The following is a 13,872-nucleotide window of genomic DNA, read 5'->3' on the forward strand; positions in this document are numbered from 1 at the left end:
AGAGGCTCCTCTCGGTGTCCACACAGGCAGTGATAGGTTTAAGGCCACCCTCTGTACATACACTCTTGGATAGAAGCAGCCTTGAGTGTGTGTGGGGGGAGGGGGGAGTATGCTCACACCTACGGCCCACAAAGGCAACCCCACTCTGCCTGCACACCCAGACCAGGGCTACAGCCTCTCTCTCCGGGAGAAGTGATTAAGTATGACCTTCTCTCCCTTCAGCAGCTCTGTTAGAGGCAAACCTCATCTTTCTATACTTCGCCCTGCGTGGAAGGGAAGCCATTGTGTCAGGCAGCCATGTCTCTGGTGGCTTCAAACAGCCTTCACTGCCAACCCCCAGAGCGAGTTGCTTCGGCCTGGGCCATCCTGGGTACTCCATGGTGCTCAGCAGTTAGTTCACATGGGGGCTGCATGCTCGCAGAACCCACTCCAGGTTAGGTACATGAATACCTGCTAATGAAGTTAATGGAAACAGATCTCCTAATGCCTCAGGCCTCCCCTCCTGAGACCAAAATGGCAGTGTCTACGGGGTTCCCATCTACCTTCCTGCTTCATGCTGCAGACCTGAGGCCCGAAATGAGCAGAACCGCAACATGCAGGGACACAGCATCTGTATCACCCGGCCTCTAAACCAGGCCTCCAATTTAGAAGGCACTGGCCTTATCCAGCTCCCCCCTCAAACTCCATCCATTCTCCACCAGAGGCACCAGCAGTTTTTGGCTGGAAAACCTGGGTCCAATGCCCCTTTTGTGGCCAGTAATGTCTACTCAGCTGGAGCCAAGAACCTCTGCCCTCTTTGGTGGAGCCTGCCACCCCAAGAACAAGGACCCCCTCATAGGAGCTACCATCATCCTATATTCAGGACTAGAGGCCTGGCCCTACGCAAACCCCGCCCCACCCTGCCCCGTCTCAGCTTCTTTCATAAACTGTGGGGTCAATGGGCCACATGATTTGAGGAATAAGGAGCAGTCCCTTCTCTGTGACAGGAGGTCTTACCCTGGAGAGTGGCCCGGTTCTAATAGACATGACTGCAGAAGCCAGGGCAGCACCCCCTGGAGGTGCGTGTCCTCGGAGGAACCAGAGGCTACTGGGACATAAACTGTTTCAGGTCAGCCAGGATCACAGGTCAAAGGAGAAGCAAGTGGAGACAGGGTTTAGCCCCCCCTTTCAGTCCCAGGTAGCAGGTAGAGGAGTGCCACCATTCTGCCACCGTTTGTGGCCTGACCTCACACACACATTCATTCAACAAATATTTATTAAGCGCCTATCTGTGCAAGGCACTTTGGGAGAGGGCTTGGCAACCCGGGCCTTGCTCCTCTGCCCTGGCAGTGCAGTCCGCTGGAAAGGCAGCTCAGTGTCCCCGCGCCCACCAGGACCCAAGCGCTATCCTGGTGATGCCCGCCCCAGCCCAGCTGCTAGTGTGCCACCCGCACGTTACGCACACGGGGCACAGCCGCACTTGGTGGGCTTCTCCACCTCCTCAGCAAACGAGGTCCCATCGCTGCACTCGAAGGTGAGCTTCCTCCGCTTCAGCCGCAGGCCCTGGCAGCAGCCCTGGCCCGGGCACGCGCCCCGGCATTCCACCCATGACAGTGGGCGCGTGGTCTGGCAGATGGCATAGCCCCTCTGGACCCGGTGAAAGTCCCGGACAGGGTCCCCCCGGCACTCGGACTCTGGATGGGACAAACACCAAGACACAGCCTCAGGGCACACCATGGGAGGCAGGAGGGGGACAGGGCAGCATCCTAGGAGGGCTCCTCTGGGAGGGCTCTCTCATCCCTCTGTCCTCCCCCTGTCTGCATGCACCTGTGCTGTGCTTCCTCCCAGGACCACAGTGTGATTGGGGAAGGGGGAAACAGCTGACTGCCCTGGCCCTCCAGGCCCGGGGCCAAATGAGATGATTTCCACTGTGCAGATGTGCAAGAGCTGAGGCCTGGAGGGCAATAGCATTGTGGAAGTATTCCTCTGTGGAGAGCGTGACCCACTGACTCTCTGGTACCCAAGGCTGAGTTCTCCTTCTTCCCTCTTCTCAGCCTCTGCAGTCTGGAGTCTAACCAAAGCATCTTGGTGAAGGAGCCCAGGGAACGTCTGGGAAGAAATCCCTCAACTTTCAAGCATCCTGCTACACCCAGGTCCAACGCTGATAGGCCAAGATGCTCAAACCTGGCCAGGAGCTGTTACTGGGCATACCTGGATGATCACTTCATATAGGCCTCAGCCAAGAAGGGCAGGGCCCTGCAGAAGGGAGCTGCAAGGCAGGCTGGGCCCAGGAGATAGAAGGGGTGAAGCTCTGTTCCTAGAGGGCAGGGGCACCAAAAGCCCGGTAGTCCCATAAGTACCAGAGGGGAGAGAAGGGGCTGAGAATGAGAGGGCTTGCTGGGGGTTCATGGATGCTAACATGAGGCTGTTACAGCAGGATGGTGGGGAGGGAGCCTGCAGAGGGCAGTCAGGATGGGGCTCCCTGACCTTGCTCACACAGCTCGCCTGAAAAACCTGGGCTGCACACACAGTGTGCCCCTCTGGTGGCCGAGGCCTGGCAGTGACCATGCAGGCACTGTAAGCCCCCACAGGGCTCTGCCACAGCCCCGACCTGGTTGCACAGAGCCCCCGAGTATCCATCCTGGCATTGGCAGCTGTAGGCAAGTGCATCGAGGGGCACGCATTTCCCATGGACACACCTGGAAGTGGCAGAGGAGAGAGCTGTGAGGACAGGCTAGCCCATGAACCAGCCAGAGGAGGCCCCACCCCTTCTGCCCTTGCCCTTAACTCTGTTCCCAAGATTTAAAGGAGTGCGGCAAAAAATGTGATTCTGTGCTTGTCCTATTCTAGCTGATAAAAGCTTAAAGCCAGATTAATAATAATAATAATAATAATAATATATATTGTTATCATTATTAATTATAAGCAATTATTAGTAATTAATGTGAGGCCGCATGCTCCAATTTAAAGATTTAAAGCTATGGCTGTCAAAGCAATGCTTGCCCTAAGTAAGTGGGACTTGCAGACAAAGGACGGATAGGTGAGGGTGATGGCTCTCTTGGCTCATCCCAGGCTTACTTGTGGCCATGGCAGGGGCCGTCCACTGGCTGGTCACAGTGCAGGCCCCCCCAGCCAGCCTCGCAGTGGCACACGGGCCCTGGGGTGGCGTTGGGCTGGCAAATGCCATGTAGACAGTAGAGTTTTCGGCAGGGCTCGCAGCCGGGCACCACGCCCGGCTTCATCTGTGTCTTGGTGAAGTCCTGCAGTTCGTTGTTGATGTATAGATTCCGGATGCAACCGTGGAAGCTGGTGCCATTGAGGATCTGCCACAGGCGGAAGGCAGCTGAGTTCACATCCACGGGCATCCCTAAGGTACGGGAAGAAGCAGTAGGCTAAGGTGGGGCCAGGCCATGACTGTTGGACAGCTCTACAGGGTCCCCTCTTGCCCTTTGAGCTCTGTGCTATCTCTGAGGAGGCCCTTGCCACCCTGGAGTACCAGACTCCTTTCCAGGAAGACATGGAAAGTCTATTCCTCTGTCACCAGAGCTGGGAGTGAGGCCAGGCATGGCCAGTGGAGCAGTAAGACTCTCGGATGCCTGCTCCCATGTCTGGCTCTTTCCTCCTGGGACTCCTTCCTTCCCTCTGAGATATCCGTTTTCATTCCTGGAGACCACAACTGAAGTAAAAAAAAACTCATGTGCAAAGCACTTTGCCACCCGCTTTCGTGCTAGTGGCTTCACCGTAACCCCACAGCAGAGATCACCGGTCCCTAATGGACACCCACAGCAGAGGTCGCCGGTCCCTAACAGACACCCACAGCAGAGGTCGCCTGTCCCTAACGGACACCCACAGCAGAGGTCGCCGGTCCCTAACGGACATGCTCAGAAGCTCATCTGAAAAGACTCAATTGGCAGGAACAGAGTTGGGATCCCACAGGAGATCTGGAATTCTCTAGCCTAAGACAACATGAGAATGATTGCAGGTGGTGAACAGGGGTTTCCTGGCCTTCAGCATCTGCAAGGTCCAATGGGGAGTCTCCAGATGCTATAGGGACTCTGTGCTGAGTCTCTTGCAGTGTTTCTGGCCCCTGAGGGTCCAAGACTAGAAATGGATCCCAGACATAAGAAATTCCTTTTAGGTCAGAGCCAAGAAGGGTACCTGTGGTATGAAGGGCAGTTGGGAAAAACTGATTCCCCCAACCCCAGGCCTGTTGACCATCCTACTTGGTTAGTCTAGGTTGGCCAGAATGTCGTTAGACCCCAGTCAAGGCAGCAGAATCTACCATAGTAACCATTCAGTAGGACCACCTCATCCTTTGGCTTCTCCCTGGCCTTAGCACCAGCTCTCCTGGTCAGCCTCTGACCACAGAGGACAGGAGGTCCCTGCGTGGGGACACTGTCACCACAGCTTGGTGTAGAGGCTTGAAGAGGGATGCATGGCAGGTCCTCACCTCCCACATAGAGGGGGGCCTCACTGTTGAGTGTGTAGTGCTTTCCAAAGTTGTCCATGGTCATGGGGCTGCCACCATCAATGGAGAGGTTCACCATCTGGTCAAAGGTCACCAGCTCAACTGTGTGGAACTGCCCATCGTTGATTGTTTCAGCACTGGAAGGAAATAGGAGAGGGGTACCTACCTCAGGGAGTGGGCCTCAGGGAGTAGGTACCCACCTCAGGGAGTGGGTGCCCACCTCAGGGAGTGAGCCTCAGGGAGTGGGCCTCAGGGAGTGGGCCTCAGAGAGTGGGCCTCAGGGAGTGGGCCTCAGGAAGAAAACCAATGGGACCAAGTGGACTTTGGTCTGATGCCTCCCAACTGCCCCTTCCTGAGGCCCAGGGAAGGTTGAAACATTTGGAGATAGCTTCTTCTCCAGTGAGGGGCTGAGGTGAGGTTGGGTCAGGAAAGATGAGTGTTGAGGAGCCTAGACTAGACTAGTAGACTAGACTCAGGAAACCAAGCGGCCTTTCTTCTTAGTCAGCCATGTTTCTGTAGTTCCCACAACCTCTCCACCCAGAAGCCCCATCCCGGCATGCCCAAGCGAGGAAGGCTGACAGCCTGAGAAATTCTTACCTGTAGATAGCAGAGCTGGGGTAGCTGCCTGGGTCGTAGCTAACACGGACATGGCCCTGGTACAGCTCAACTGCAATGTGGTCATTATCCCCATTGTAGAGGAGGATCCCATTGTCCTCTGCTGTGGAGACCTGGGAAGCAAAGGAACTTCCTCTTCCATGCCACCCCTCACATAAGCAGCACAGTTAGGTGAGTGGACAGAGGGGACTCAAGGTCAGAAGGGTGATGTCATATGAAGGCCATGCCCTCCCCCTCTCTTCCTCTGTCTGCCAGCCTCCCAGAGACCCGGAGACCTAGGTTAGGGTGGCTGAGCTAGGCCAGCAATTCCAGGCTCACTGGACATTTACTCCAGACCGACCAGCACCAGGCACCAAAGCAGATGGGCTGGCTGGGGACTGGAGAGCATTTGCCCAAGAACAGGTAAAAGACCAGTTGCCCAGTGGGAAAGAGGCAGTGCATAGCCACCACTGTGTACAACTACCACCTCCCTGATGGGGGAGTATCCTGTGGTCCTCAAGGAACTGGCTACAAAGGGAGGGTACCATAGAGGAGGCTTGCACGGGAAGGTTCTCTCTGCTAGAACTATTCAACTCTGGAAGGAGCTGCTTGGGAAACAGGGACTGGGGTTGGTTGAAGGTTCAGGTACTTGTCTAGGAGGGACGTCCCCGTGGCTATAGAAAAGACAGTTGCTTCCTTCTACTTAGCTCCCCCTCCCAGCATTCTTCTGGTAAATCTCCTGATTCCCCGGTCTGTAGAGTGGACCCATAGACCAAGGCTAGATAAAGCACACTAGCTCATTTCCTTGGATTCAGTGATTGGTCAAGATTCAAATAGGCATGCAACAAAAACCTGACTAATCAGAGAACTTTCCCTGAAACCACCAGGTGCTGGGTTAGAGTTTAATCAAAGTCTCTTAATGAGTGACAATGAGTCCTACCTAAGATGTTAGAATACCCTGAGCTATGACTGGGACTGGGGCTGGGGCTGGGGCTGGGGCTGGGACTGGGACTGGGGCTGGGCTGGGGCTGGGGCTGGGGCTGGGACTGGGCTGGGGCTGGGGCTGGGGCTGGGGCTGGGGCTGGGGCTGGGACTGGGCTGGGGCTGGGGCTGGGGCTGGGGCTGGGGCTGGGACTGGGCTGGGGCTGGGGCTGGGCTGGGGCTGGGGCTGGGGCTGGGGCTGGGCTGGGGCTGGGGCTGGGGCTGGGCTGGGACTGGGCTGGGGCTGGGGCTGGGGCTGGGCTGGGCTGGGGCTGGGGCTGGGGCTGGGCTGGGGCTGGGGCTGGGGCTGGGGCTGGGCTGGGGCTGGGGCTGGGGCTGGGCTGGGCTGGGGCTGGGGCTGGGGCTGGGGCTGGGCTGGGGCTGGGGCTGGGGCTGGGGCTGGGCTGGGGCTGGGGCTGGGGCTGGGCTGGGGCTGGGGCTGGGCTGGGGCTGGGGCTGGGGCTGGGCTGGGGCTGGGGCTGGGGCTGGGGCTGGGGCTGGGGCTGGGGCTGGGCTGGGCTGGGCTGGGCTGGGCTGGGCTGGGGCTGGGCTGGGCTGGGCTGGGCTGGGGCTGGGCTGGGGCTGGGGCTGGGGCTGGGGCTGGGCTGGGGCTGGGGCTGGGGCTGGGCTGGGGCTGGGCTGGGGCTGGGGCTGGGGCTGGGCTGGGGCTGGGCTGGGCTGGGCTGGGGCTGGGCTGGGGCTGGGCTGGGGCTGGGGCTGGGGCTGGGGCTGGGCTGGGGCTGGGGCTGGGGCTGGGCTGGGGCTGGGCTGGGGCTGGGGCTGGGGCTGGGCTGGGCTGGGCTGGGCTGGGCTGGGGCTGGGGCTGGGGCTGGGGCTGGGCTGGGGCTGGGGCTGGGGCTGGGCTGGGCTGGGGCTGGGGCTGGGGCTGGGCTGGGGCTGGGGCTGGGGCTGGGCTGGGGCTGGGGCTGGGCTGGGGCTGGGGCTGGGGCTGGGGCTGGGCTGGGGCTGGGCTGGGGCTGGGGCTGGGGCTGGGGCTGGGCTGGGGCTGGGGCTGGGCTGGGGCTGGGGCTGGGGCTGGGGCTGGGCTGGGGCTGGGGCTGGGGCTGGGCTGGGCTGGGACTGGGCTGGGGCTGGGGCTGGGGCTGGGCTGGGACTGGGCTGGGGCTGGGGCTGGGCTGGGGCTGGGGCTGGGGCTGGGGCTGGGCTGGGGCTGGGGCTGGGCTGGGGCTGGGGCTGGGGCTGGGCTGGGGCTGGGGCTGGGGCTGGGGCTGGGGCTGGGCTGGGCTGGGGCTGGGGCTGGGGCTGGGCTGGGCTGGGCTGGGCTGGGCTGGGGCTGGGGCTGGGGCTGGGCTGGGGCTGGGGCTGGGGCTGGGCTGGGCTGGGGCTGGGGCTGGGCTGGGCTGGGCTGGGCTGGGCTGGGGCTGGGGCTGGGGCTGGGCTGGGCTGGGGCTGGGGCTGGGGCTGGGCTGGGCTGGGGCTGGGGCTGGGGCTGGGCTGGGGCTGGGGCTGGGGCTGGGGCTGGGCTGGGGCTGGGGCTGGGGCTGGGCTGGGGCTGGGGCTGGGCTGGGGCTGGGGCTGGGGCTGGGGCTGGGCTGGGGCTGGGCTGGGGCTGGGGCTGGGGCTGGGGCTGGGCTGGGGCTGGGCTGGGCTGGGGCTGGGGCTGGGGCTGGGGCTGGGCTGGGGCTGGGGCTGGGGCTGGGCTGGGCTGGGCTGGGGCTGGGGCTGGGGCTGGGGCTGGGCTGGGGCTGGGGCTGGGGCTGGGCTGGGCTGGGCTGGGCTGGGGCTGGGCTGGGGCTGGGGCTGGGGCTGGGGCTGGGCTGGGCTGGGCTGGGCTGGGCTGGGCTGGGCTGGGCTGGGGCTGGGTAAGTTTCGCCTTGCTGAGTTGATAGGCTGCCTGCTCTCTTTCTGAGGACAATGTGAGAGACGAGAACTAAGCTTGTCTGAGAAGCTGGGAAGAGAGGACATGAAGGGAAGGAGAGACGATTGGGTGTTTGTGGCCAAGAATGGAATCTGAGGCAGAGGAGTCAAGAGTTTGCACCGTCTACGGGGTGAAATGCTCCCCTCGTCCTCTGGGACATACTCGGCAAAACAGCCAGATTTTCGTCATTTGTTGAAGCAGAAACTGAGTTTCCCCCCTCAACACGGTGATGTTCTGAGGTGATACTGAAGGTACAAAACAGGCATTTAAGGGACCCCAAAACTATTGGTTAAAGGCAAGCCCAGAATTCCCTCGGGCCACATGGGGCGATCCTGTCTGTGGCACTGGAGGCCAGAGCTGAGCAGAAAGGATGGTAAGAGCCTGTGGTCAAGGCCTCTGGCGGGTTTTCTGGATTCTGTCACGCCGCAATTGTCCCAGAGATGACTGAGAAACCTTTTCAAGTCAGTCTTCAGACTGACCCATCCTAACCTCAGGATCGCAGTGACTCACACAGGTTCCTTGCAGTTCCTGTGGACAGGGGTGCACTCTGACATTTTGACGGGAACACAGGTGCCCTCCTCCTGACTCTCTACGAGTAACCATGTCCCAAGACACACACCTGAAGAGTGATGTTGGCCCGAGGCCAGTTCTGCAGGTCAGTGAACTGCAGGTAAGTGTCCCGGTCCACAAAGTTGACACTGAGCAACTTCTCACATTCGGGACCTCCAAAGCCTGGTAGGCACTGGCATACGGGCCGGCTGCCCTGGTCTACACAGTTGGCTCCATTCTGGCACTCAGTCCCTTCACAGGAGTTCCTGGGGGCAGGTGGGATCTCACAGAGCTGTCCGCTGGGAGGAAAAGACACAGGTCAGAGAGGACAGAGCCAAATGGGGCAGAGGGAGTCTCTCCCCCAGTGTGGTTCAGAAATTCACAAAGCACCCCAGGAAATTGGGCCATTAAAGTGATGGAGGAGGTCTCTTGTGAATGTTGCTGTCCAAAGGTAGCAGGGTCCAGGAGGACCCCCTGGTGTAGCAGCTTCGGTACCACCGGGCACCTCCCAGAAAAGGAAGCCCACGGGAGCCACTTTCTAACAGGATCTCAGATGACTGACACGCACGTTGAAACTGGAGATACAGCCCCCTTCTCCCTAGGATAAGTCTGCAAGGAAGCTTTTTACAACGTAGAAAACCCTGACTTTAAACAGCGGTGGTAGTGAGATCCCAAATTACAGGAATAAGAACAACTACCTGGGGTGTGGCTGGAAGACAGAGTGTTTATTTAGTGCATACAAGGCCATGGGCTCCAGTAATGCCCAACACAAGAGGCAGGGGAAGGTTAGAAGGACAAATATGAACAACTGTGTGTCAGCTTGTAGATGACATCATCTCACTGACCCAAGAATATAAATAGAGAAAGAACATCTGTGCTAACAAACAAATAAGGAAATTGAACTGGTGACCAGAAAATTGCCCAGGCCAAAGGACTTCACTAATGACTTCTATCAAACATTTAAAAAAAATTCATACTCATTTTTTTCTCACAAACTCTTCTGAGAAGTAGACAATGAAGGAGCAAACACGTCCTCATTCTGAGACCCTGACACCTGAGTTAGACAAAGATACTGCCTGAAGAAAACGCAGGCCAAAGTCGTTAGGAGCACAGGCAAAACGTCCTTGGCAAAATAGCAGCCAATCAGATGGAGAATACGCTATGCTATATACCGTGACCATTTAAGTTTCACCTCCAGGGCGCAAAGTTGGTTTAATATCTGAAATCAATCAATGTAGAACACTCTAGTAGCATATTAAAGATCAAACAAACTTCAACGAACTAGAAATAGAAGGGTAGTCTGTCAGCTTAAAGAAGAAACACACAGCCACATCACACTTAATGGCCGAGGTTGGATGTTGCCCTGTCTAATCAGAAGGAAGGCAAGAATATCTGCTCTCACAAGCTCCAGATAGCAGTACCCTGGAGGGTCTGTCCAGAGCAGTTAGGACAGCAAGGGAGAAAATACACATCTAGATTGAAACAGAAGAAGAAAGGGGCTCTATTTACACATTGTATTACCCTGTAGAGAAGAGAATCCTTAAAAATCCATTAAAACACTCTTGGGACGAACGAAAGGACTCGGCAAGATTCAAAATCGGTACATACGCAACAAATGAAACTAAGAAATCAATCCCAGGGAACTGAAGAAGTGGCTCGGTGGTTAAAGACACATATTGCTCTTGCAGAGGACCTGAGTTCAATTCCCCCACCTACATGTTTGCTCACAACCACTTATATCTTCAATTCCAAGGGATCTGATGGGCACCTCTGACCTCTGTGGCCACTGCATGATTTCGATGCACACATGCATGCTGGCAAACGCTCGTGCATGTAAATAAAACAAATAACTTAAAAAAATCAATTCCATTGACAATATTATTTAAAAGAATTAAAATTAGGAAATAATTCCAAAATTAAGAGTGAGGAGCTAGAGACATGGCTCAGTGGTAAAGAACACTGGATGCTCTTCCGGAGGACCCAGGCTGGATTCTCAGCACACACAAGGCTCACAAACATCTGTAACTCCAGTCCCAGGAGATCTCACACCCCTCTGGCCTCCGAGGGCACATACTTGGTTCATAGACATATTTGCAGGCAAAACACCCACACACATAAAATAATGAAAAAAATGTTTCAAAATAAGTGTGAACACTTTAAAGATCACACACACATACACACACACACACACACACACAAAAAGATGACAGAAGCTAAAGTATTCTACATATGCAGAAAGGCAGTTCGGGCTCAAGGATGGGGAAATGGGAAAATCCAGTATTGCTTTGTTAAAATGCCACTGCTCCCTAGAGTCAATAGCACTCCTACCAAAATCCCAAATTACTTCTTTTTTTCTTTTCTTTTGTGAAAAATTTGACTGGCTAACCCAAAAATTTCATATAAATTCCATGAACCCAGAATAGCCAGAACAACCTTGAAATACAACAAACCAGGACAGCATACAATTTCCAATTTTAAAACTCCCCACAAGGGATTGGGGATTTAGCTCAGTGGTAGAGCGCTTGCCTAGGAAGCGCAAGGCCCTGGGTTCGGTCCCCAGCTCCAAAAAAAAGAACCAAAAAAACAAAAACAAAAACAAAAACAAAAAATTCCCCATGAGACTACAGTAATAAAGATCGCATGCTGCTGACATAGTGGTGGCCGTTACAGGAGGACCCCTACACTTACGAGAAAGCCATAGAATTTTCACAAGAAAGCCAAGACAATTAAATGAGATGGGGAGGGGGAAGAGTCCTTTCAACAAATAGTGACAAACTCCTTCCTTTACAGACCCACCTCCCCGCCCTTCAGCAAGCAGTTTTGGAGCCCTGGCTCTATGTGGTTGTTTAACTGTCCCATGATTGTGTAGTTGAGCCTGGTTGAGTCACACCTAAAACTCCAGCACTCGCTTCCAAGAATGAGACTGTCACTCACCCAAGCCCTAGAGGGACCCTTGCCAGTCTCACTTGAGGCAGGGGAGTTGCTCATGGTGTGGCCAGAGGGACTCACCTGTAGCCCTCAGCACAGAGACAGGCGTAGCTGTTGATCTCATCCACACACTGAGCCCCGTTCTGACACTGGTGGTCCTTGCAGTCGTCCTGGTTTTTGCTGCAATTGTCACCCGTGTAGCCTGGCACACACTCACACCTGTGGTGGACAGGGAGAGGATCACCTGACATTCACCCTAGAGTTCAGTGGCCAGGGCCGTGCAGCCTGTGTGTTTGACAGAGAACCCTGCAGTCTTTTTTACTATGGATGTGAGGGAACGTGGGCTAGCAGAGAGAATGCCTGGCAGCGAGAAGTGAGGATCTTGTCTTGGATGCCCACCATCATACCAGCTACACATCTAAGGTCAGCCTCTGGCCCGTTCTTGACTTGCCCTGCTCCATTGTCCCCTAGGACCCATCCACAGCATACAATCTCACACCACGGATTTGGCTGTTTCTCTATGTTGAGCCTCTCCAACTCTGGTGGGCCCAGATTCCCACCCCCTCATCAAGATCCACCCTCAATGAGGACCTTGACCCAGACAAGCCCCAAACTTCCAGGCTCTCACTGAGCCTCAAGTCTGCCCCGCAACCCATTCAGGCTAAGGCACACATCCTCTACTCCTTTCTCACCCCTAGAACATCTGCTGCTCTCTTCACATCAAGCCCACCCCATCAGGGCACAACCTTGCCTTTACTCCTGTTAGTTCTAGAACACCTTTTGCTCTCTCCCTGAGGGGTTCAGCCAGGCCAATCCCTCCCCTTTCTCAGTAAGTTTCCAGGAAAGCTTACTAGCTCTCACCAACTCCAAACCCACAGGTAAGCAGACTGTGCTCTTACACAAACACAGTGTTTTTCAGGCTGGAAGAAATATCGCTCAGCCCAATACACATACACACGTGTACAGAACTGGTCTCATGTTACAGTGTTTGCCCCAACCGTATAAAACAGCACACTGCTCTCCGATAGTTTCTGTTTTCTCCTTTAATGTTAATTTTGACCTACCCAACTGATCACCACCAGATGGATCCGGAGTTTCAACATGAAAGAATGCTGTGGTAGTCAAGCCACTACACACCTGTTAACACTTTTACTCAAGATCCTCCTGTCAAATGCTTGCTGGGTCCAGCATATCTGCGTATCCCTCTTCCACCTTACCACCAGCCCAGAGAATTCAGAGTGCTGGTATCACACAACCTGATGGGCTATAGCTGGGCACAGGGCTCAATGTTTGGCCCATCTCCTGAGGATGAGGGATGGCACAGCAATCCCATACTAGCCAGTACAAGCCTGCTTCATCTTGCTGTCTAAGCTTCCTCAGCTCAGAGGATGGCCTCTTCCAGCCAGTGTCTCACCCCTCCCTGGTTAGTCTAGCCATTCCCACTCTTATCCCTGTGACTTACTAAGGTGTATATTACCTCTCTTGTCCTCACAGAGGTCTTGTTGCAGTTTAGTGCCCATGTACAGCAGTCCCCAACAGTCCCCTGATACACCTGGCTACATAGCAGGCTTTTTCTCGTGGCCTTAGTCCCAGTCCTAGCTTAGAAAGCCCTACTCTGACAACTCTGCTGACTTCACAACTGGGAGGAGGGATGTTCTAGGAATGAAACTGTATTAAGGGAGTGACATTTTTCAAAAGCCCTTGGGACCCTCATACAGCAGCCTCAGGTGATAAGCACTTCTGCTACACAATCCAGAGGTTCCTTGCCCTGGAGCTGGACAGGTGTTGGAAGTTGGAACTTTGTGGCCACAAGTAGGCCATAGACTGTGTATGGGAGTTGAGGCCGCCTAGTAAACAGGCCCACACTCTACTCATATACACTCTTTGAAGATTGGCAAGAGTGAGCAGCCTCCCATCAGTCTTTCTGGTAAGGTTTTGTTCCGGAAAGACTCTTTAGTTCTGTGAGCTTTGTGAATTTTGTGATTGGGGTGAGAGGTTGTAGACCAGGCATGAATGGCTGTAGGTGGAACATGGTTGCCAGGCTCAGGGTTAAGTACCTTCCAACAAAGCAACTTCTCATTTATCTTCAGCACCCAGTTCACAATGAGAAAAATGGGCTCCGTCCAGCCATTGTCTGCTCAGGGTCAAGCTGAAGCAAGTCTCAACCCCAGGACTGCATGACCAGAGCTGTGCCAACAGCCACCCTCTGACAGCTCCAGAATACCAAGACCACACCCACTGACAGATGAGGGGTAGGAAGGAAGAGAGGAGGCCAAGAGTAGGCTGGCAGTGGGTGGCACTGACCTGGGCCCCTCTGGGGTGCCAACACATTGGGCCTCATGCTGACATGGGTTCAGATCCGGAGAGCAGAAGTCCACTAGCTGTTCACAGGCCCTTCCTAGGGGAAAAAAAATCAAGAGACAAGATATGCCCAACTCCATAGAGCCCATGCAGACACTGGCATGCCTGCAGAGTTGTGGATGCCTTGGATCCC

The 13,872-nt window shown here is 55.7% G+C and overlaps 1 protein-coding gene across 1 annotated transcript in view; it reads right to left on the reverse strand.

The window, feature by feature from the left end:
• Positions 1–1,237: 1,237 nt before the first annotated feature.
• The window catches only part of Slit1 (slit guidance ligand 1), a 148,560-nt gene continuing 135,925 nt past the window's right edge, over positions 1,238–13,872 (reverse strand). Inside the window, 8 exon segments of the mRNA NM_022953.2 lie at positions 1,238–1,673; positions 2,467–2,678; positions 3,058–3,346; positions 4,430–4,584; positions 5,045–5,175; positions 8,521–8,749; positions 11,460–11,597; positions 13,683–13,776. Of these exon segments, the coding sequence (NP_075242.1) occupies positions 1,435–1,673; positions 2,467–2,678; positions 3,058–3,346; positions 4,430–4,584; positions 5,045–5,175; positions 8,521–8,749; positions 11,460–11,597; positions 13,683–13,776 (1,487 nt within the window). The 3' untranslated portion in view covers positions 1,238–1,434.

The sequence above is a fragment of the Rattus norvegicus genome, chromosome 1 (assembly GCF_036323735.1).
Source record: "Rattus norvegicus strain BN/NHsdMcwi chromosome 1, GRCr8, whole genome shotgun sequence".
Classification (NCBI taxonomy): domain Eukaryota; kingdom Metazoa; phylum Chordata; class Mammalia; order Rodentia; family Muridae; genus Rattus; species Rattus norvegicus.